The 24,143-nt window shown below is 36.1% G+C and overlaps 1 protein-coding gene across 1 annotated transcript; it reads right to left on the reverse strand.

The window, feature by feature from the left end:
- Positions 1–9,754: 9,754 nt before the first annotated feature.
- Positions 9,755–14,054, reverse strand: LOC104893225 (pentatricopeptide repeat-containing protein At2g20710, mitochondrial). The gene is made up of 2 exons (XM_010679329.4): positions 13,655–14,054; positions 9,755–11,189 (listed from the first exon to the last, which is right to left on the reverse strand). Exons 1-2 carry the CDS (start codon positions 13,958–13,960, stop codon positions 9,987–9,989), a joined length of 1,509 nt encoding a protein of 502 aa, XP_010677631.1. The 5' UTR covers positions 13,961–14,054; the 3' UTR covers positions 9,755–9,986.
- Positions 14,055–24,143: the final 10,089 nt, after the last annotated feature.

The raw sequence follows: 24,143 nt of genomic DNA on the forward strand, positions 1-24,143 counted from the left end.
ACGTGGACGTGGACGTGGATATGGACATGGTCGAGGTCGTGGACGTGGACGTGGATACGGATATGGTCGAGGTCGAGGCCGAGGTGGTTTTTCAGAATTCATATTCCCACCAGAAGGGGACAATAAAGATGATAACAAACAAGAGAAAGATAAAAAGAGAACGTGACCAATGTATGTTACAGATGTGGAGGAAAAGGTCATTGGTCTCGTACGTGTCGTACACCAAAACACTTGGTTGACCTTATCAACAATCATTAAAGAAGCAAAAGGGAAAGAAAGTAGAAACAAATCTTGTGTACGAAGATGGCGAAGGTGACTTTGATTGTGGCAATACAACTCACCTGGAAGTTGCTGATTTCTTCACCACCTGCTGAAGGGAATAACTTCCTTAGATTAGATTATGGTCATTTAAAGAATAAAACTTTTGTTTTCGTTTATTAAGTTATTACTATGGATTTTTTTTGGATTATGTTATTTTATTTTAGTTTTATTTGTTAGTACTATGATTTTATATGACATTGTTAAATTTTGGGTATTTAGTTTTCTTATATATTATTGTTATTTCATTTATTTGAAGAATATGAATACCCCTCAAGTTCAGTTAGCAATGAATGGTGAAGATTTATGCCTAGCAGACAGTGCAACTACTCATACCATACTAAAAAGCAAGAGATATTTCTCTTATTTGACAATGAAAGAAACTAGTGTGAGTACTATATCAGGTAGTACAAAGATAATTGAAGGCTCCGGAAGAGCAAATATATTATTGCCTATGGGAACGAAATTTGAAATCATTGATGCATCATACTCTCCCAAATCTCAAAGAAATTTATTGAGCTTTAAAGATATTCGCCATAATGGATATCATATTGAGACAATAAGTGAAGGAAATGTTGAATACCTTCATATCACGAGTATTACCCAAGGCACTAAGAATATTTTGGAGAAATTACCTGCATTTTCCACTGGTCTGTACTAACTAAAATCAATACAATTGAAACATATGCCATAGTAAACAGGAAGTTTGCAGATAATTTCACTATTTGGCATGACCGGTTGGGCCACCCTGGTTCAATAATGATGCGAAAATAATTGAAAATTCATGTGGACATTCATTGAAGAACCAGAAGATTCTTCCTAATGATTTCTCATGTGCTGCTTGCTCACAAGGCAAGTTGATAATACGACCTTCACCAACCAAAATAGATTTTGAATCTATCAATTTTTTGGAACGTATACAGGGAGATATTTGTGGGCCAATTCACCCACCATGTGGAACATTTAGATATTTTATGGTTTTAATTGACGCATCGAGTAGATGGTCACATGTATCCTTGCTATCAACTCGCAACCTGGCGTTTGCGAGACTACTTGCTCAATTGATTAGATTACGAGCACATTTTCCAGATTTCCCTATGAAGGCAATCCGCCTTGATAATGCTGGTGAATTCACTTCTCAAGCCTTTGATGATTATTGCATGTCTATTGGGATAAGTGTTGAACATCCTGTAGCACATGTTCACACACAAAATGGTCTAGCTGAATCATTAATAAAGCGTCTCCAGTTGATTGCTAGACCACTACTTATGAAGTCCAAACTCCCAATCTCTGCTTGGGGACATGCTATATTACATGCAGCAGCATTAATTCGCATCAGGCCAACGAGTAATCAAAAGTTCTCCCCATCACAATTGGTTTTTGGTCAGGAACCAAATATTTCCCATCTAAAAGTTTTTGGATGTGCTGTATATGTTCCAATTGCTCCACCACATCGTTCTAAGATGGGTCCTCAAAGGAGGTTAGGAATATATGTTGGATATGAATCTCCATCAATAATTAAATATCTAGAGCCATCCACAGGGAATCTATTTAAGGCTCGATTTGCAGACTGTCACTTTAATGAGTCAGTTTTTCCAACATTAGGGGAGAGAATAAACAGCTGGAGAAGGAAATCAGTTGGAATGAATTATCATTATCTCATCTTGATCCTCGTAATAAACAATGTGAATTAGAAGTCCAAAAGATAATTCATTTACAAAGCTTAGCAAATCGATTGCCAGACGCATTTACTGACCCAAATAGAGTAACCAAGTCGCATATACCAGCTGTGAATGCTCCAATCAAAATTGATGTCCCAGAAGGAAAACATCAAACTGCTAGTGAGTCTACAGCACGCCTGAAGCGTGGTAGACCTATTGGTTCCAAAGATAAGAATCCTCGGAAAAGAAAAGGAGCAGGAATTGATAATGGCCAGACCGAGGAAATAAAGAATTTTGAAGGATCTCCAGGAGAGACTTTAGACATGGCAAAGGAAGAAATTCAGGTACCTGACAATGAAGAGATCTCAACTGATTATGTCATGTCTGGAATAAAATGGAACCGAAATCAAATCGACGTCGATGAAATTTTTGCATGCAATGTAGCAGTTGATGTTATGGAAGAAAATGAGGATCATGAACCAAAGTCTATTGAAGAGTGTGCACAAAGGATGATTGGCCAAAATGGAAGGAAGCAATTGAGGCAGAATTAAAATCTCTTGCAAGAGAGAAGTATTTGGACCAGTAGTCCGTACACCTAAAGGTGTAAAACCAGTGGGACATAAATGGGTCTTTGTGCGAAAGAAGAATGAAGATGGTGAAATTGTGAGATACAAAGCACGTTTAGTTGCACAAGGATTCTCACAAAGACCTGGAATTGATTATGAAGAAACATACTCCCCTGTGGTGGACGCAACTACTTTCAGATTTCTTATTAGTCTGGCAATAAGAGAAGGACTTGATTTACGTTTAATGGATGTAGTCACAGCCTACTTATATGGGCCATGGACAATGACATTTATATGAAAGTCCCAGAAGGATTTAAACTGCCAGAAGCAGCAAATTCTAATTCTCGAGAACATTACTGCATAAAATTAAACAGATCTCTTTATGGATTGAAGCAATCAGGGCGTATGTGGTATAATCGCCTCAGTGAGTACTTATTAAGTGAAGGCTATAAGAATGACCCTATCAGTCCATGCATTTTTATAAAGAAATTTGGGGCAGGATTTGTAATAATTGCAGTGTATGTTGATGATTTAAATATTATTGGGACCCCTGAAGAGATTTCACACACAGTGGAATATTTGAAGAAAGAATTTGAGATGAAAGATCTTGGAAAGACAAAATTTTGCTTGGGGCTACAAATTGAGCATCTAAAGAATGGAATCCTTGTGCATCAAACAACATATACGGAAAAGGTGTTAAAAAGGTTTTATTTGGATCAAGACACCTTGAGTAGCCCAATGGTTGTAAGATCACTTGATGTTGATAAAGACCCATTCCGTCCTCGAGAAATCAATGAAGAAATCCTTGGTCCTGAAGTACCATACTTAAGTGCAATAGGGGCATTGATGTATCTTGCTAGCCATACGAGACCTGACATATCATTTCCTGTGAACTTGCTAGCAAGGTTTAGCTCATGTCCAACTCGAAGGCATTGGAATGGAATAAAACATGTACTTCGTTACCTCCAAGGAACGAAAGATATGGGTTTATTTTTTCTAACCAACCCAAAGAAGACTTAATTGGTTTTGCAGATGCAGGGTATTTGTCTGATCCCCATAATGCTCGATCACAAACAGGATATGTGTTCACAAGTGGTGGTACTGCCATTTCTTGGCGTTCCATGAAGCAAACCATTGCAGCCACTTCTTCCAACCATGCAGAGATTTTAGCTATCCACGAAGCTAGTCGTGAATGTGTATGGTTAAGGTCCGTAATTCAACATATACGAGAAGATTGTGGCATATCTATAGGGAAAGAAGCTCCAACAGTTATGTATGAGGATAATGCAGCATGCATTGCACAGCTCAAGGAAGGATACATCAAGGGTGATAGAACAAAACACATTTTACCAAAATTTTTCTTCACCCATGAACTGCAGAAGAATGGTGATGTACAGGTTCTACAGATTCGTTCAAGTGAAAATTTGGCAGACCTATTACCAAGGCACTTCCCACCGCTACTTTCAAGAAATTAGTTTACCGTATTGGATTACGTCGTCTCAAAGATCTCAAGTTATGTAATCATGAGGGGGAGTAGATGCGCGCTGCACTCTTTTTCCCTTAACCATGGTTTTTCCCACTGGGTTTTCCTGGTAAGGTTTTTAATGAGGCAGCATCTTACGCGCATTAGAAATATTTTATTTTAAGAGAGAACTTTTATTTTGTATAATGGACATCCAAGGGGGAGTGTTATGAAATATAATATGGATGCCCATTATACCCCCGTTAATATATCCGGGATATTCTAGGGTTTTGTTCTCCAAGTAAAACCCTAACTATTGTATTGTATATATATACCCTGGACTATATGGAATAAGATACAACACGATTCTCTCTCTCTTCAGTTTATTTACAACAAATATTAAAATTTTAGTTGCTCCATATTACATATTTTATGTGTTAAAGTAAATTATTTCAAAGATTTTTTTCAAACTAACATTTGTCCCCTCAGATTGAAAATCTTAACTCTGTCATCGATTAACCCGACTTAAGTTTGCAAACAAAGGGAGTACAAATGAACACAATGATCAAGTTTTTCAATACATGCACTTGAAAAACTCTTTAAAACATAAATAAAGGTACCTTTACGAGACTTATTTTACCCAAATAGCTTTGATTTGATCCATCCGATTTATTCCTCAACTCTTCCACCGTCTTAATCTTGCTTTTCAACGTTGGATCTCCGAAGTTATGGAATTTAACGAAATAAAATTGATGATTTTTCGTTTTCGATTTGTGATAACTCATATTATGCCTCTGATCATGAATTATTTCCAATTGAATGAAAAATAGTGAATAGAAACAAAATCAACCTGAACGCAGACATGCTCAATGTAGAGATGGCCAATAGTGCGGGCCAATCCAGTCCATCCAACCCAGTCCACCTCGTGGGCCATGTGGGCTGGGCTCGCAAAAAGTCCGGTCCAACCCAACTTGAACCGTGAAATTGGTGGGTGGGTCGTGGGCCAGATTTCTTGAGCCCAGCCCACTAAAGCCCGCTACTAAAACCGCCCAGCCCGGACCACGAAACCGGTCCAGCCCAACTCATGAACCGGACCAACCCAGTTCAAGTTATTATTGAACCAAATTGTGTATATTTTAATCAAATTATATATATTTTAATCAAATTGCATATATTATAATTTAATCAAATTTTAAAATAATGAAATTATTCATTTATTTTAATAATTGTATATATTTTTATTCATTTTAAAGATTTTATATAACAATAATAAATAATTTTAATGATTAAATAATTTTGAAAAAAAAAATCTCATGTCGGCCCGCCAGCCCGGTCCAGCCCACTAGACCCACGAACCGCCAGAACCGCTTCCCGAACCGTGAAAACTGGTGTGAGCCAAGATTTTTCAGCCCACGAACCAGCCCACCCAACCCATGAATTTCACGGTCTGGTCGTGGGCCGTGAAATCTCAGCCCAGCCCGCTACGATCCACAGTCTGGCCCGCCAAGCCCGCACCAGTGGCCATCACTAGCTCAATGTAAACCATGAACTAGCTAAACTTATATAGAGATAAATGAGTTATTAGTTAACTTTATCTTAAGACTAATTAATCTTGAATCTTGACCTCGTATTGGAATTGAGGGATAAAGTTGAGGCTTGCAGTTCACGGCAAATTAATTTGTCAACAATATAATAAAAAATCCGTTGCCAAACAACTAGTGCCTTATACTCGCCTTTGAATCTGCCAAACACCTTACGCCTTGTTTGGTTGTATATAGGAAGTCATACTTTCTAAGAAGTTATTTTTTCCATATATTTGAAATTCCTAGGAAGTGTAAAATTGTGTTTGGTTGACAATGGGAAGTAGAACTTCCTATGGGAAACTCTACTTACCTAGGGGGACCTACTACCTAGGTACGTAACTTCCTCCATTTTGGAGGAAGTAGAACTTCCTAGGAAGTGCAAATTCCCATGGTTTTGCCAACCAAACAACTTCATATACTTCTACTTCTTAGGAATTTGCACTTCCCATGATTTGTTTTGTCAACCAAACAAGGCCTTAATTTGCCTTGAACACGTCGTCCACTACTTGTATATTTTACTTTTTCTTTTTTTTTTCATTTCAAAATAGACAAAATTTGTCATTCTCTTACACAAGAGATTGCAAGTTTTATTGATAATAGACTCTCTCCATCTTGAAAAGAAACACAAGGTTTTATACAATACTTGACAATAGACTCCCTGATCTATATATAGAGTTAATTTAGACATGAAGTTTAGAGTCCGGATCCTCTAGAGTTTGTGGAACTCTATAAGGTAGAGTTGTATCCGAATCATACATTTCAAAATAAAGAGCTCATATTAGTGGAAAGGAAAAATTTAGGTGTGGATTTTGATGAGATAAAATAGGGGGATTTCCGAAAGAGAATATATGAGCTATTGATTTTTTATTCAATAGTTGCTATTGCTCAAACTCTATCTTGTAGAGTTATTTTACAACTCTAGAGGATCCCAACACGAACAATTATAATATTTATTTCTTGTTCACATTAGTTAAACATTTCTTGTGGTACGTATAAATTGCTTTACATTTTTTTAAGTTAAGAAAAAAATCCTCTAGGCTACCCTCACATAGGCCCCACCTAAAGGCTTATTACAAACCAAACAAGGTAAACACCCTCCTCTCCTCCTCATTTGTGAATTGCAATTGCTAACGTAGGCCTTCGATTAAGAACCTATTCTTTACAATTTTAGATTACTATTGTATACTACTTACATGCACTTCGTCGGTTTCGAAGTATAGATTTTGGATCTTTACCATTGTTGATGTAGGCCTTCGATTAAGAACCTATTCTCACTCCTCGCTCTTCTTCAACTAAATTTAGCCATTGTTATTTGTGAGTTCTTTCTTAATTTCTACTTGATAATTTATTTGTTAATTTTTCTTGAACTAGATTTTTGCTATAAGTGTCACATAAATTTGAAGATTTAGGTTTTTGAAGCACAAAATGTGAAGGAATTGAAAATCAATTAGCAACTACCACTTCTTCTAGGATTCCTAGTTCATATTTTATTATTTTGTTCGATAATATTAAGAGAACGTATTGTGTCGGACTCGTCCGACCATAATCTTGGTCGGACGACTTTCAGGTGGTTCCAATTTTTTTTCAGGTAGTCTTCATTTTTTTTCAGGTAGTCTTCATTTTCTTTCAGGTAGTCTTCATTTTGTTTTCAGTTAGTCTTCTTTGTTTTTCAGTTGGTTTTTGTGCTTCAGTTAGACTTACTTGGGTTTCAGTTGGTCTTTATTCTTTTTCAGGTAGTCTTCATTTTTTTCAGGTAGTCTTCATTTTGTTTCAGTTAGTCTTTTTTTCAGTTAGTCTTCTTTTTTTCCAGTTGGTTTTTGTGCTTCAGTTAGACTTACTTGGGTTTCAGTTGGCCTTTATTCTTTTTCAGGTAGTCTTCATTTTTCTTCAGGTAGTCTTCATTTTGTTTCAGTTAGTCCAACTGAAAGAAAACAAAGTCCAACTGAAAGAACACAAAGTCCAACTGAAAGAAAACAAAGTCCAACTGAAAGAAACAAAAGTCCAACTGAAAGAAAACAAAGTCCAACTGAAAGAAAACAAAGTCCAACTGAAAAGAAAACTAACCTCTGCTTTCTCTCACTTTCTCCTTCTTCTCCATTCCTTTTCTGCCAGCTTAACAAAATTGTACACTTTGTCTCGACATCTTCCGCTCACAATGAAAATAGATTGTTCAGCAGGGTTTTTGTCTTGTATGATTCCCATGTGTTCTTCTAGCTACTAGCCAAATCTCGGTAAATAATACAATACACTTCAAATCTATACCCTTCTCTAGGACTTGATTGGTGGAGTATCATGTTGTAGTCTTTTCCCGAAAAATCGGATGAAAAACTAGCATTGAATTGCAAAATCAGTAGCCACGACGAGCTATGCCGCCAATAGTCTGTTTCACAATATTGCTGATTCTACCATGGATGCTGTTCAAGGAGAGAAAATGGGTCTGTAGCTTTGGATATTTTGATTTTTCTATTTTTTCTATTTTGAACCTTCTTTTCCTTTTTCTTTTTAATCTTTCTTTTCTCCTTTGCTGTATATTATAGTACTGGGCTCAGCCCGTCTGACGAGAATATTGGGTCAGACGGTCTGACCCAATACTTTCACTAATATTAATGGCTAAAAACAATTTTATTTTTTTGTTCGATAATATTAATTTTGTTGTTTTGTACAAATTCGAACTTCAAATTCTAGCCATTGTTTGATTTTCGTACATCAGCATAAATGTGATTCTCCTGATGAAGATGACAAATTTTGTTCAATTTTCTTAAAGTAAGCAAAAAAAATATTGCAAATTGAACAAAAGTAAATAAAAATGAGCAAAAACGTAAAATGAGCAAAATACATAAAATGAACAAAAAATGTAAAATGGGCAAAAATTTCCTAAAACGAGCAAAAATTTCTTAAAATGAACAATACCGTAAAATGTGCAAAAATTTATAAAATGAGGAAAAATTTGTAAAATGAACAAGTTTTCCGTTTTAGCATGATTTTTAGTGCATCCAACCTCCACTAAACTATACTAATATATTAAAAGGGGTTCTTGATAAAGTATATGTTGCCACGTGAAATCTCCCTATTAACTAGAAACATGCAATATCATGTGCTTAACAAGGAATATGTACAAAAACAGTGTGTATTAAGATTCAAGCATGTGATTGTAAAGTAGACATCTTACCATCTTAACCAACTATTGGATATGCTCTTTACTCCAAATCAATATATATAACTTGAAAAATAAATGTATATACATATATAACAAACTAATGTGTAGTAGATATAAGTTCAAAACATAAAAATATTATTCAAAGTAAAAACTCAAGGCGTCGCCCGAGCTACACACTAGTTGTTTATCGTTTCATATCCACTAACATTGACTCTCGTAAAAAAATGAGAAACACAAATATATTATGGATTAGAAGGAGTAATATTTTTTCAAAAAAGTGGTGAAAACTACCCTACTAAATTAAAACGTAAAATATATCTCATTCCTAAAGTGTTCCTAGCGAGAATTGATTCCAGAATATTGATTTCATATTTCCCTATTGAACCAAGTATTATATTATGAGACGGATGGAATACTATTTTATATGTAAAAAAAGAGGCAAGAGGTACTCTATTGCCAAAGCATTGCTAGCGAGAAATTGATCCATTGATTTCCTATTTTCCTCCCGAACCACTTGGGCTCCGTTTGGTAGGGCGTAAAACATTTTTAGTGTAAATTGATTTTCATGGAAAACAATTTACAATGGAAAACACAATTCCAAAATTAGTTTTCCGTTGTTTGGTTCGATGTAAGAAAAATGATGAAATGAAAGGAAAATGAAAGGGAAAGCAAGGAGGTAGTGAGAGGAGTGTACAAGAGAGATAAGGAAAATAGTTTTCCCTTCATTTTGAAAGGAAAATGGTTTTCCATCATTGGGAGAGTAATTTTACCCCAAGGGAAAATGGTTTTACACTATTTTGCCAACCAAACAATGTAAAACTGAAAATAGAGGAAAACAGTTTTTCGGGAAAATGTTTTACGCCCTACCAAACAGAGCCTTAGAGAACGACTAAGATATGATGATTGAATATCTACATGTTAGATGTTACATTAGGTTTTTAAAGTGGCTGATCATGGTTTTTTTTTTTCTTTTTCTGAGACGCTTCCTCTCTAAAGAGAAAAGCACATTGGTAAAGTTTCTTTCTCTAGTGTATTTACACTACATAAATTAGGCAAAACATCAATATTCCCGTCCAATATTACAAATATGTTATGGAACCAAGATTAAATATTCCAATGGAGTACATGTTAGGCGTCACTTCAGTTTCTTCAAGAAAACCAAATGCCAAACAAAGCTTACCTATTCCCCATCTTTTGTTGTCTTCTCACAAGCACGGTCCTTCATATGTTAAAGCGCCTCTACTTAGTCTTTATCTGAAGCTGAATCATTTCTAACAACCCATCTTCAAGAGCATGATCACCAGAGAAATAAGCAAGTAATCTCTCATGACTTTCCTCAGAGATTATACCGTTGTCCTTAAGTAGCCTTACAACATTACTTGATCGGTTCACATCTCCTTCCTCTTTCAAGTACTTTAGACACATCTCCGTGCTTTTCTTATCAAGCTTCCAACGTGATCCAGGATAATGTAATACGAGACTAGATTCCATTGATTTCACTGCCTTTAGCATCTGATTGCTTTTAACGTAAGCAAATGACATCCAACACCACGTTGATGCATTAGCCTTTTCCCAGTTCTTTGATTTCAGACTCTCCATTAAAGCCTCAGCCTTCTCAACTAGATCATTCTTGCAATAAAAGCTAATCAAGAAATTTGAGACACGGATGTCTTTGCTAAGATCACCAGCTTCCCATTCCTCATAAATCTTTTCTGCATTTTCTATGTCATCGAACTTCAGTATTGAGGATAGCATACACATATAGTCTCTGTTTCGTACTTTGAGCTTTTTGCATTCATTCCACATTCTCAACACTTCTTCCTTTTTTCCTGCTGTTGCATACATAGTAAGAAGATTGGAAAAAGCATCATTCTTATTCTTAGCAAAAGCTACCAATTTCTCTGATTTTTTAAGTAATTTCAGAGCCTTATCTACAGACCCTGCCCCAAGAAATCGATTTGCAACATCGGCATATGTCGCCCAATCAATATTGAGATCTGCATCAGTGTCTATCCTCATCAGAATTTTCTCAATGCCACCACTGTCGGATTCGGGTACATATGTATTCAACAGGATGCTATAAGTGTATTTATCAAATTTTATCTGTTTCTTCTCCATTTCATGTATCAGGGCATCTACCTTTTCATTATTTCTTGTTTGGCAGTAGAGCTTTAGCAACGCATTGTAATTTATGGTTTGCAGGGGAAATCCAAATTCCCTCATCTTCTCTACAACACCTTCGGCTTTATCGACACATTTCACATGTGCATAGGAGTAGAGAAGTGCACCATATACTTCACATGTCCTCATTAGCTTTGGAGTGTTATTGAAGTAGTTCTCTGCTTGTTCAATTCCATTGACCTTTGCAATCAATTCCAAACGAACAGCAACATCACACACAAAGGGATGCATATATCTTTTGTCACTCATCCATTGGGATATCTATCAAAGAAACAAACACACTCAATTATTAAACTTTAGCTGACCTGATAGGCATTGGGATATCTATCAAAGAAACAAACACACTCAATTATTAAACTTTAGCTGACCTGATAGGATAAGGAAATAAGCTATCTGCAAGGCTACCATCCCATGCAGTATCATAGACAAGTACAAGCCTTATTAGTTGTCATTATCCAATAGATACCAGCTTACCAAATACTATTTAAATTTTACAAATTCACCACAAACTCATAGAAAAGAATGAACTACAAACTGAACTCTACGTACAGAAGCTTGACCCAAGTTATAAACCTCTATGATACTCTTAACACACTTGCCCCACCACACACACACACACACATTCCAAATAAGGCTCTATATTTAATCAGTTTTACATTTACAAATTTTACCAAAAAGCTTCATCAGGTGTCTATTCCAAGTATATTCTCGAGCTGCTTAATTCTAAATCAGAAGATCATGGAGTAAGTCAAATATTAGAAAGTGTAGAAAATCAATTCAAAAAGTATTTCAACTTAAAAAAAAAGGTAAAAGCTTTCGGATAAGAAGTCAACAAGCATCTTACTAGACTTTCCATACACATGAGAGTAACATCACGATTTCTCCTAACGAGTAGACAATGATACTAGTAGGTAGTAATAAATGGTGATGATAATGGATACTACATTATGTTCTAGGGTATAAAATTTGTAAGGAAATTCTTGTTCCAATGTCTATGGTAATGCTTGTCCATCCTCACTGAAAAACCATATATTCTTCACAAAAATTTATTACCATTAATTAATACTCTAGAGGTCTTATTGAATGGTAATGGAAATTTGTGAAGAAACACAGATGTTTAGGAATCAAGTTCCGTTAACATGGCCATAGATATGATATAAATTTACATATAAATCCATCACCATTACCACCATGTACTAGCGACTGCCAAATGAACCATAAGGGACAGTGGAGCAAAGTGGTATGCTCCGCTACGGATAAGACATAGGAAAATAATTTGCTAATCATCTCATTAAAGTAGCCAAAGATCACACATTCTAAAAATTGTTTGAAGGGTGGCAACTGAGTTACTAGGTGATCTGTAATACCGATAAACTAAGTGATGCAGTATCATCCTTCATCGACGAGCACTGCCCCCATAAGAACATGGAGTCGGTATCATGGTGAAGGTAAGGTAACGCTGTGATTCTTGCTCAAAAAACAGACCAACTGAGGGGAGTCGCATCCACCCCATCGCAAGCACCTACAATGTCATGATCACATTGGTTTACCCTTTTTTCTTTGGTAGTTTAACGGACGGTCGCCCCTCCAACAAGAAAGGGTATAAATATGAAAACTTCTCTGCCATTTGGATCGGAGAATTTATGGAGGAAGTCGGGTTTTAAATTTCCAGAAACCACACGATTATATAGCCAAAGGGAATAGGCCGCGCCTAAAATCATCCCAAGCGCTGCTAATGTGGCTACTAAGCTATTTCTTTGGAAAGCTCCTACTAAGATGAGAAATTCCCCGATAAAGCTGCTAGTACCAGGTAAACTCATATTGGCTAAAGTGAAAAAGAAGAAAATGGTAGAGAAATTCGGCATGGTGCTCACTAAACCTCCGTAATATCTAACAAGTCGAGTCTTATGTCGGTCATATAGAACACATAGAAAAAGGGCTGGAGAAACCAATGCTTCTAATTACTTCTTTTCCTCTTTCCTTTTCGTCAACCTTCCTTCACCCTACAGATCAAGGGAAGTATATCTCTATCTATGAAACATGGAAACTTTCCGAACATGAGTTTCCTCGAACTCTACACGTTATAGTTCCCCAAACCCAATACATTTTGTGCTAAAGAAACAATAATGACTGGGACCTCAGGCTTTCGTGTTCTCGAAACAGTTTCGTTCTTACAACCCAGACCATTTCCGTGCTACAAGAGCTCTATATAGCCTAGAACTTGTTAAGAGCATCCTAGCACAGCTTTCAAAGGTCATCCTAGTATTCCATGACCCATCAAATTAATTTAACTTTATGGTTAAGTCTTTACTTGTTTCATTAATTTGATTCACAAAAACAAAACCAAACGAAAAAAATCAGCCATTACTTGTTTCCTAGCTTATTTAGAGCATTCCAGCAAACAAAATTACCCTATATTATAAAAAATTGAAGCTCATGATTCTCACAATAAATAAGCATACTTATGTTGACATCCATATTGAACCAACAAAGTTACACTGTGCAAAAATCTCAATTATATAAAGGAAGAGGAGAAGACTTGGTGTCTACCCTGAATCAAATATAAGTTCAAATTAAAAACAATCTAACTCATCTTTACCAATTACTTTTTTTTATAAAAACAATCAAGGCCAAATTACACTACAATTCTATCAAAAACTTGAAAGCAGATAAAACGAGTATACGAAGAAAATGGAGGTGAGTATTAAAAAAAAAAAAAAGATGACCTGAAGTGCGTGTTTGAAGCGGCCATAACGGCGAAGCTCTCTAACGATGGTGCGTAGCTCATTTTGAGAAACGGGTCGACCCTCTTCAATCCACTTATCAAGTACTGGTACTATGGATTCATTAGAATTACCCACTGGTGATATTCTTCTGTACAACGTTGTTGTTTGTTGTTCTCTCTTCGGAGTTAGTGTTTTGGTTGAGTACAATTTTGTTTTTGACCTAAAAATGTAAATGTTGTTAAGGTCTGGTGATTGAGACTGAGAGAGAAAGCTTGATGTTCTACTAATTATGCGGGCTAGCTTCATCTTTGATTAGGGGAGAGGAAATTAATTGTACCTAGGATGAGAGCTTGAAGAGGCTGGGAAGTATTGCCAGTTTCAAGAGTGGTAGATTTAGTGTTGGGTTGGGCTAGTTGGGATTTGGGTATAAGGGTTTTCGTCAAATTTAAAAATTTAATGATTTAGAATGATTTTGCACGTGTTTTTTAATTTTCAAATCGTTTTGGATTATAAATTTTTCCTTGTTATGAAGACCGTAGGAATTTCAACGCAAAATTGAACTCATGCAAATTTCATCCAGAATTATATGATTTGATTTTTCGCTTGAACTTAAATTTTGCTAAATTTGAATTGATCCTCATAACTTATTAGAATGAAATTGATTTTTTTCCCAAAAAAATGTTGCTTTAGAAAGTAAATTATATATTACTCTAAAGGCTAAATAAAAAAGGAGGATAGGTCGGGGATCAAAAATTTGTAAACAATATCGCTAAGTGAGTTAACGATTTTGCTAAACTGAAATAAATATTCCATCTACGTACACAATCTAGTTAGTGATTTTGATTGGAACTTTTTTTTGTTTCTGATTTTTTTTTCAATTGGTTGTGAATGTGTTATGGTGTATTTGAATCAAAGTACTATTTCAAATTGCGATTTCATTAAGATAAACAACTCTTATGTTGTCAATTTACAAATTATAAACCGTTAACTTATTACATTTGTAAGTGGCTTATTTTAGAAAAGTTGCTAATTGAAATAGTGTTTTGATTGGCTAACCGCTAAGTCACTTAGCGATTTTATATCGAAGTTAATTTAACTGAATCGAATCTCCTATCTCCTAGACCTGGAAAACGGGTCGTTTAGTTTGAGTGATTTCGAGTTTGTTTAAATTCGAGTCTGTTTCAGATAGGTTTGGGTCCATTCTATTATGCTTTTGATTTGGCTATTTGTTTATCTAGATCGGCACTTTGAGTCATTCCGAATCAGATTGAACCGACTCGAGTCCATTTGTGTTTTGGATCTTGGTGGTCCAAAACATTGGAGGCTCTCAATGCCAAAGAGGTAAGCCTTTTCGCTTCATGAATTTTCTTGTAGATCAGGAAAGGTTTAATTAAAGTGGTGCAGGAAGCTTGGAATTCTACTTCTAGTGCTTATAAAATGAAAAGTATCTGGCTCAAGCTGAAAGCTGTCAAGGAAGCTTTGAAAAGCTTCCACTATAAAAGCTTTTCTAAGGCTCATTTCAAAGTGGAAGAGTTAAGAAAGAAGCTTGCTGCTATGCAAGCTTTGCCTGAGATGGAATATGATGCTGAAGCACAACAGGAGGAAAAATTGATATTAGATCAACTTAGGAAGTGGTCTGGAATTGAAGAGAGCATCTTGCATTAGACATCCAGGATTAATTGGCTTACTTTGGGGGACTCTAATTCCAAATTCTTCTTTACTGCAGCGAAGGTGAGAAATGCAAGAAATAAGATAGCAGTGCTTCATAATAATCAAGGTGAGCTATTAACTGATCCTTCTGATATCCAGGAGGAAATTACAAGCTTTTATAAGACACTCCTTGGTTCAAGATCTGAGCAACTGGAGGCTATTGATCTAAGGGTTGTGAGAGAAGGTCCTAGATTGCATCCTGAAGAGTATTGTCTTCTAATGCAAGAAGTGACTACTACAGATGTTGATACTGCTCTTGCATCCATAGATGATGCAAAGGCCCCTGGATTGGATAGATTCAATGCAGTTTTCTTCAAGAAAACTTGGCATATAATTAAGCGTGATATATATGCTGTTGTGCTAGAGTTCTTTGATCAAGCCTACATTCACAATACTATTACTCTGATTCCCAAATTGGATAATGCTTTGTATGCAAAATACTACAGCTCTATTACCTGCTGCCCTATTGTATACAAGCTGATTTCTAAAATCTTAACCCATAGGCTTCAGAAGCTCATAACAACGGTTGTGAGTTGCTCTCAAACAGGGTTTATTCTAGGCAGGCAGATTGTGGATAATATCTTATTGGCAACTGAGCTCATAAGAGGGTATAATAGGAGTCATATGTCTCCTAGATGTTTTATCAAGGTTGACATAAAGAAAGCCTATGATTTAGTAGAATGGGTGTTTTTGCAGAGTATGCTTAAGGAGCTTGGGTTCCCTGAAAGGTTTACTCACTGGATAATGGCTTGTGTCAAGTCTGTCTCTTATTCTATACTATTGAATGAAATACCTACCAAGCCTTTTGATGCTAAGAAAGGCTTACGACAAGGGGATCCATTGTCTCCTTTTCTATTTGCTTTAAGTATGGAATACTTAAGTAGATGTTTGGGAGATATGAGTAAAAATCCAGACTTTAACTATCATCCCAAGTGTGAAAGGATTAGCCTAACTCATCTAATGTTTGCTGATGATCTACTCATGTTTTCTAGAGCAGATCATAGCTCAATAGGGAAGATTATGGCTGCCTGCCACAAATTCTCAAGGGCTTCAGGGCTTGAAGCTAGCAATCAGAAAAGTTGCATCTACTTATCAGGGGTCCACCAGGATGTTGCTACACATCTTACTGAAATGATCCATATGCTTAGAGGTCTTCTCCCTTTCAAATACTTAGGAGTGCCTTTGGCTGCAAAAAAACTTTCTTTTTCCCAGTGTAAACCTCTAATAGACATAATTACTTCTAGGGCTCAACTGCTCAAGGGTGGATGGTGCATCTTTTGTCCTATGCTGGTAGGCTGCAGTTGGTGAAAACTATACTTGGTAGCATGCGGAATTATTGGGGGCAAATTTTTCCTCTCCCAAAAAAACTGATTAAAGCTGTGAAGGCCATTTGTAGAATGTTCTTGTGGACTGGTGGGTTAGAATAAAAAAAAGCTCCAGTGGCTTGGTCCTTCATTCAGCAACCTAAGACTGCAGGGGTGTTAAGTGTGATCAACATGGTGCTATGGAATAAAGCTGCCTTATTGAAGCAACTTTGAGCTTTATCTTTTAAGTAAGATAAGTTGTGGGTTCGTTGGGTGCATGCATACTATGTTAAAAGAGTTAACATTGATACAGTTACTGTTAGCAGTAACACCTCTAGGCTATTGAGGAAAATTCTGGTGTCTAGGGAGCTGTGGGTGGGAATTGGTGGTTGGGAGGAAGTGAGCAACACTCAAGAATTCCGTATAAAAAAAGCTTACAAACTCCTGCAAGAGTCTTTTGATAGAGTCAGCTGGAAAAGGCTCATCTGTAATAATAAAGCAACTCCTAAAAGTAAATTCATTCTATGGATGGCTTTATTAATTAAATAGACTGGCAACTGCAGACATAATTAACAAGTGGAAAAGGGATGGTTGCCCTATAAGTAAACTGTGTGATGTAAAAGAAGAAAGTGTGCAACACTTATTTTTTGAGTGTGAGTATAGTATGGCTGTTTGGAAGGCAGTGCTGTAGTACATTGATTTAGCTCCTATCAATACTGCAGCTGGTGAACTGAGAAGAGGTGTCCAGAAGGCTAGGAGTAAGAGAAGCAAAGACAGACTGTATGTGATGCTATTTACTGAAAGCTTATATGCCATTTGGATCCAGTGTAATAGCAAGTGCTTTAGGGACACTATGCTAAGCCCCCATGCTATTGTCAGGGAAGTAATTTTTAAAGTAGCTTGTAACTGTAATGAGATTGAAAGATCTAGACTTTTGTTGGTGATCTAGTTGATTATGAAGTGTGGGTGGTTTGGGTTCTCACCCTTAGGTTGTACCTCATTTTTTTTGGTTATCAATAACAATTTTGAATTGCCAAAAAAAAAAAATTAACAAACAAAATTCTCCGCCTCTATGCTGACGTGGACAGTACTGAAGGGAAGTATTTGATTATCGCGTAAAGTAGGAAATTCTTTGTATTTTAGCATTATTGAGGGAAATTTTTTTCATACACTAGAGGAAAAAAGCCCAAGGGTTGCGGTCAAAAGGGGCCCGGACTGCGTTTTTTGACCGTAGCCCTTGGACTAGTAGCCTTTGGCATTTAGGAAGCCCTTAGCGCGTTAAGGGCTGTGGTTAGGGCAAAAACCACAGCCCTTGGTGGGTAAAGGGCTGCAGTTAAGGGCCAAAAATGCAGCCCTTGGTGAGTTAAGGGTTGCGATTTTGGCACTTAATTGCAACCCTTTACCCACCAAGGGCTGCATTTTTTTCCCCGGACCGCAACCCTTGTGACCCAAAATTTTTTTTTTTTTTCATTTTTTAGCCCAAAATTATCCCCAAACAATTATATATATCTATAGAAAAGTATTATTTTTTCATTGCAAATCATATTTCTTATACAAATATATAGGAAGTTACAAAAATATGATACTGGAATTCAATTTGACAGCTTTATATTTTCTCTTATAGCATCCTCTTGTACGTCCCATCTAGATCAATTTCCAAACACCAGTATTTCTTATTAACATGAGAACATATGGACGCCATCATACTCAACTCTATACTAAAATGAAGATTAATGAGCCGGAGATGATAGTTTGAAGACAACACATGTTCCTGAATTGAATTGATTAACCTATTTTAGGAACTCATTGAATTATGGGTTGTTGTCTCATTCTCAACAATCTTGTTCTCCAAACACAAAGGAATTAAAAAATATTAATTCTGAAAACAAATCACTTTTCATACACTAAATATAATAGGAAAGGGGGTTGAGGAGGTGAGAAGAAACTGAGTAATAGAAGTTCAATTAACATCATAAATTAAAATATGTTTGTTCAACCATAAGTTTACGAAAGATACACAGAGATGTAAATCACCTGATCAAAGGAAAAACCAATGATGTACTCAATAAGGTCAAGAATGTGCAGAACATTAGATTTAACTATTTCAGGTGATAGTTCCTTTAGTAGATGATGAACAACGAGTGATACTAAAGAACATTAGCCAAACAACTCTGCCAAATTCCTAGCTAGTCCAAGATAGATTCATTAGATATCTTTGCAAACACCCTTCGTATTTGATGTACCATTTGCATCTTAGTTGTGCATTTTCCTGAACCAGCTATGTTTGAAAATCAACTTAGAGAGATTGATGAAATAATAAAAGAACAAACACATGCATGTTAATAGGACCTAGTAATTGACTTAGCACGAGAAAGTCGATACGAATGGTGTTAGCACTAGCACGAGAAGAACGAAAAAAACCAGATCAATGGAGGGAAGGGTGTGCTCCTAAAATACAAAAAAAAAGGTTGAATTTTGATGCACTTCCTGTAAATGAATGTAATATGTGACACGTGAGCTGCACATGTCACCAGTAAAACCTACGTGTCTAAATGGCACATGAGGTTTCCTTAGTCATGTGCGTATCATTCTAGGGATTGCTACCCTAGTTGATTCCTAGTATTTAAAGGTTGTTACATTCAGTTGTACAAAGTAACAAACACATTCAGTATAGAAGGAGGAGTCGCCATTGAGCTACCTACCATATCTAATCTTTCCTCTTCTACACTATACAGTACTTAGCTAATTTAATCAAACTCTCTACTCTATATTGTTTACATGGTATCAGAGCTAAGAGAGGTAAGTGGAATCTGTTAAAGTTTATTGCTTTGATATAGTGTAGAAATTATATTAAACTGATTTCTTAGCATACAGTTGATTAGTCTAAGTTAGTAGTGAATTTTTTCCTTACTAAAGATTAAAACTTTTGCCTGTTTATCTTCTATTCTTGCGTCATGACTGATAAAGAATCTTCAAACAAAGTCTAATAGCCCTCTGGACTAGTCGCGGTGATGTCCAAAAGTAAAGCAAATGGTTGGGTGACGACCCCACTGTCGAAGTGTAAGCTTTGTCTCCTCCGTCGCGTTCTCTTTCCCCCTGGTTAAAAGAAAGTTATCTCAAAGTATAAAAGTTATATCGATATTGGATTCCCGATAAGGAATCATATCAGGTAAGTTGTTAATGTTTATTAAATATTTGCATATGAATATCGATATTGGTTTCCTAATAAAGAAGCATATCGTGGCAAGTTATTCTAAACGCTGGATTCCCGATAAGGAATCACATCTTGTTATTGGATTCCCGATAAGGAATCATTATAGTAAAAGTTATGTTATTTGTTGCTGATAAAAGATTGTGTATAACAGTATAAGAAAATGATTAATAGAGTATCAAGGCATAAGTTTTGATTTCTGATAAGTCGATTAAAGGAAATAAATATTATCATCTATATCAGAATTGGTTGACTTAGATTCCTCATAAGGAATCGTGATATGTTTGAAAGGCTAGTTAAATATATATGAAATATGTCTCTGTTATGATTGCTTGGAAGTAGTCTTGTTGCATATGTTGTTATGTGAATGATGGTTTAGTACCAAAAGAAACAGTCAGATAAAGATATAATAAGCATGTGGTTAACACGAGTTGATGTGATGCATGTTGTGATAGTGTGACTATGTTGACTGTTGAGGCGTTTTCAAGTAAAAGCCACTAAAGCATGTGTTAAGCTTATTTTCGGGTTTAGTACTAGCTTTGCTGATGTGTGTATGTCGTTTTCTCATTTCTGTGGCCTATCACTTGGTGGGTGACATTATCCTAAATGTTTCAGGTTGAAGCCGTCAATAATCTTTATGGAGTTGAAGCTGTTATGTTTTGGAAGAATATTTGTAATGTTATACGGAGATACCAAAGTGAGGACGCTTAACTTGTAATAGTTAGTTATTAATCCTTCGTTTTAATTCTTTATACTTAAGTTAGTGCTCCTGATTCTCTGTTGGTTGTTGCTCCGCGGAAGCGTTGAGGTTGATGAGCTTTGGGATTTGAAAATATTTTATAGATAAATTGAAATTGTAACAGGTTTAAATTATTTCTCGCTTTAGCGTTGTCTTATTTTCAAAGGAAATTCTGCTGGATATTTGTAGAAATTTATGAGAATAGAGTCTGAGAATCAGAGTGTTGTGTAATAGTTAATCAATTTGAATAGGATTTGGGAATTGAGTTCCACACTTTCCGATGTAGTTTAGTGAGTGTGATGGTAATATTTCGGGTTATCTCGACCAGAGTCTCTTTCGATGTGCTTAATCTTCTGTAAGTTGGTCCGGAGAATCCGAGCTGTTACACCTACATGGTGATTTAAGAGAAGAAATCTTCATGCATGTTCCACCATGTTACAATCTTCCTGATGGGTATGCAAGACAGTGGTTTGCCAAACCGTCTAGTGTCTTGCTATCTTTTGGCTATGTTCAATCTCATGCAGATCACTCTTTGTTTGTGCAAGAGAAAAATGACAACTTCACAACTATCCTAATATATGTTGATGACTTGATCATCACTAGAAATAGTAATCATGACATTAACCAGCTTAAACAATTTCTAAGCACTTCTTCTCATATGAAGGACCTACGAAATTTAAGCTATTTCATAGGAATGAAGTTTACTACCACTTCTCAACGTATATTCATCTCACAAAGGAAATATGCTTTTGACCTTTTGAGAGAATATGGTGTTGACAAACAAAAAGCTCTCAAATTGCCATTAGATACTCATGTCAAGTTGGAGCCTCAAAAGGGTACTCTTTTACCCGATCTCGAGACATACAGAAGACTAGTGGGTTAACTAATCTACTTAACACTTTCAAGGCATGATATTACCTTCTATGTTCAATTGCTTAGCCAATTTATTCAAGCTCCCACTTTTGTTCATATGCAAGCAGCACGAGGGTCCTTAGGTACATCAAACAAGCACCTGCTCAAGGTATACTACTGGCAAGCAATACAACAGCAAGGCTCACTGTCTACTGTGATTCAGATTAGGCATCCTCCCCTTACTTTAGGAGATCGACTAATGGTTAATGTGTTATCCTAGGTACTTCTCTTATATCCTGGAAAAGTAAAAAGCAAAGTGTGGTTGCCACATCATCAGCAGAAGTTGAATAAAGAGCCATGGCACTTACCACTTGTGAATTGACTTGGCTTATGTCCTTACTTAAGGATCTAGGGCTCAAGAAAATGAATGCAACAACATTAAAGTGTGACAACCAGGTAGCACTATCTATAGCAGCTAATCATGTTTATCATGAAAGAACGAAGCACATACAAATGGACTGCCATTTCATTCGAGAGAAAGTAAATCAAGGCATAATTCAGCCCTTCTATGTTCCATTATCAGAACAATTAGCAGATGTTCTAACCAAAGCCTTAGCTGTTAATCAACACAGACGACTTCTAGGCAAGATGGGAGTGCAATCTTCTTTACACTCTCATCTTGAGAGGGAGTGTAAATGAATGTAATATGTGACATCTGAGTTGCACATGTCATCAGTAAAACCTAGGTGTCTAAATGGCACATGGTTTTTCCTTACTCATGTGCATATCATTCTAGGGATTGCTACCCTAGTTAATTCCTAATATTTAAAGGCTGCTATAGTCAGTTGTACAAAGCAACAAACACATTCAATATAGAAGGAGGAGCTGCCATTGAGCTACCTACCATATCTAATCTTTCCTCTTTTACACTTTAATTTACTTAGCTGATTTCATCAAACTCTCCACTTTATATTGTTTACAATTCGCAATGCGGAAATTTTTGTCAAATTAAGGGAGAATTCGCCGCCAAGGACTCCAAAGTGACGGCGTACCTGTATGTAATCCAATCAAAGGTAAAATCATTTACAAGTTTTAACATTTATCAGATCCCAAGGGATCAAAATACGCAGGTGGACACCCTAGTCAATATTGGCTCGACCATGAGAAAATTGCGATTCAAGAACATAACTATTGTACACTTAGCGACACCGATAGTCGGTCGACCAACAGCCGTTGTCGATGTCAATGAAATTACGACGCCGTCCACCAGCTGGAAGGCGTCGCCACTATAAGAAAAAATGTAGTAGCAACGTATCTAGAGCAACGTTTTTATAAGCGTTGCGTTCAGGTAGTTGTTACAGCGCTTTCGAATTTAACAATGCATAGTTTTTGAAATTGATAAAAGCGTTGCTATAAACAACTACAACAACGCTTATAACTTTATTAGAAAATTAAGGATTCTATAGCAACGCCTACACCAAATATTTGGAAGAACACGCTCTTTTGTTTTTAGTTCCCTCTACAAGCACTTGAGAAACCCTCAACTATCACAAGCACGAGTGCACAACTGAAACGGTTCTGGAATTATGGAACTCTTCCCCTCTCTCTGTCTCTCACTCTCAATTCTGGAATTCTTCACGGTTGATTATTGGATTCCTTACTTGGCGACTGGGTGAAGATATTGTATTAGGGTTTTTCCGAAATTAGCTTAATTGAACAAGGTTAGTAATTTCCATTCATTGTTAGTAATTCGTCACCGTTGATTATTGTTGCTACATGTTTGTATCTGATTCACCAAATGGTTTCTTTCACAAACCATGTTAGACGTTTGTTTACACCGAAATTGCTTTCGGATCTCCTATTGAAATTGTTGTTATGTTATTTAATTGATTTATGCGCTTTCTGTTATTTAATTGAAATTGCACTGTTTTGTTTGGTTGAGTTTCTTTTAAGGGGTGTATTATTCTACTATGGCCTAAGAGTACCAATCTTACTCTTCATAGCCTCTGACTTTGATTTCATACCCTCATTCCATAATCCAAGTACTTCTATTTGATTTTATTTAGTGTTAAGGAGGATGCCAATGTATGAGGATGAGGCTAATCTAAGTACTACTGTAGTAACTCTTTCAAACTAATCTAAAATGGTTTGAAATAATTAAAGAGTAATGTACTCCACTGTCTATGCCATATTTTTTCGAATAATTTTTGTACCTTTTATTCTTCAAGTGCCATGTTACTTCCATAAGTTTGATTTTTTCATATTGACCTCGAGTAGTAATTGATTTTCACTGCCTTCCTAAACAATGATTTTTCCAATATGCACAAAACTTCTAATTTCGATGAAAAATGATTGTAGATTTCAGATTTGGAGGTTTTGATATTAAGAAAACTTCTAACCCCAAACCTTTTTATTTCCTCACTCCCGTACCATCTTCCTTCCTCCCCTTTGTGCTTGTTATGAACAAGACCCATTGCGAGGTGGCTGCAATACCTGTTGAATGATAATATATAATGATAATATAGTCTTTATGTCTTTATAGTGATTCTTACAAGTATTTAGTTGTTCTTATATGTTTTTATGTCATCCTTGTGTCTAGGAAGAAAATTTCGGATATCCTTGAAGAAAGGCGGCATCAATTGTTATACCTCCTGAATAGTAGGTATTATTTCC

Source organism: Beta vulgaris, chromosome 5 (genome assembly GCF_026745355.1).
Source record: "Beta vulgaris subsp. vulgaris cultivar EL10 chromosome 5, EL10.2, whole genome shotgun sequence".
Classification (NCBI taxonomy): Eukaryota; Viridiplantae; Streptophyta; class Magnoliopsida; order Caryophyllales; family Amaranthaceae; genus Beta; species Beta vulgaris.

What these genes read in the sequence shown, in the direction of transcription:
- LOC104893225 (XM_010679329.4), bottom strand. Translation starts at nt 13,960, where the DNA reads ATGAAGCTAGCCCGCATAATTAGTAGAACATCAAGCTTTCTCTCTCAG. An exon ending in GCTTCAAACACGCACTTCAG is followed by an intron (nt 11,190 to 13,654) that starts GTCATCTTTTTT and finishes TTTCTTTGATAG; the next exon opens with ATATCCCAATGGATGAGTGA.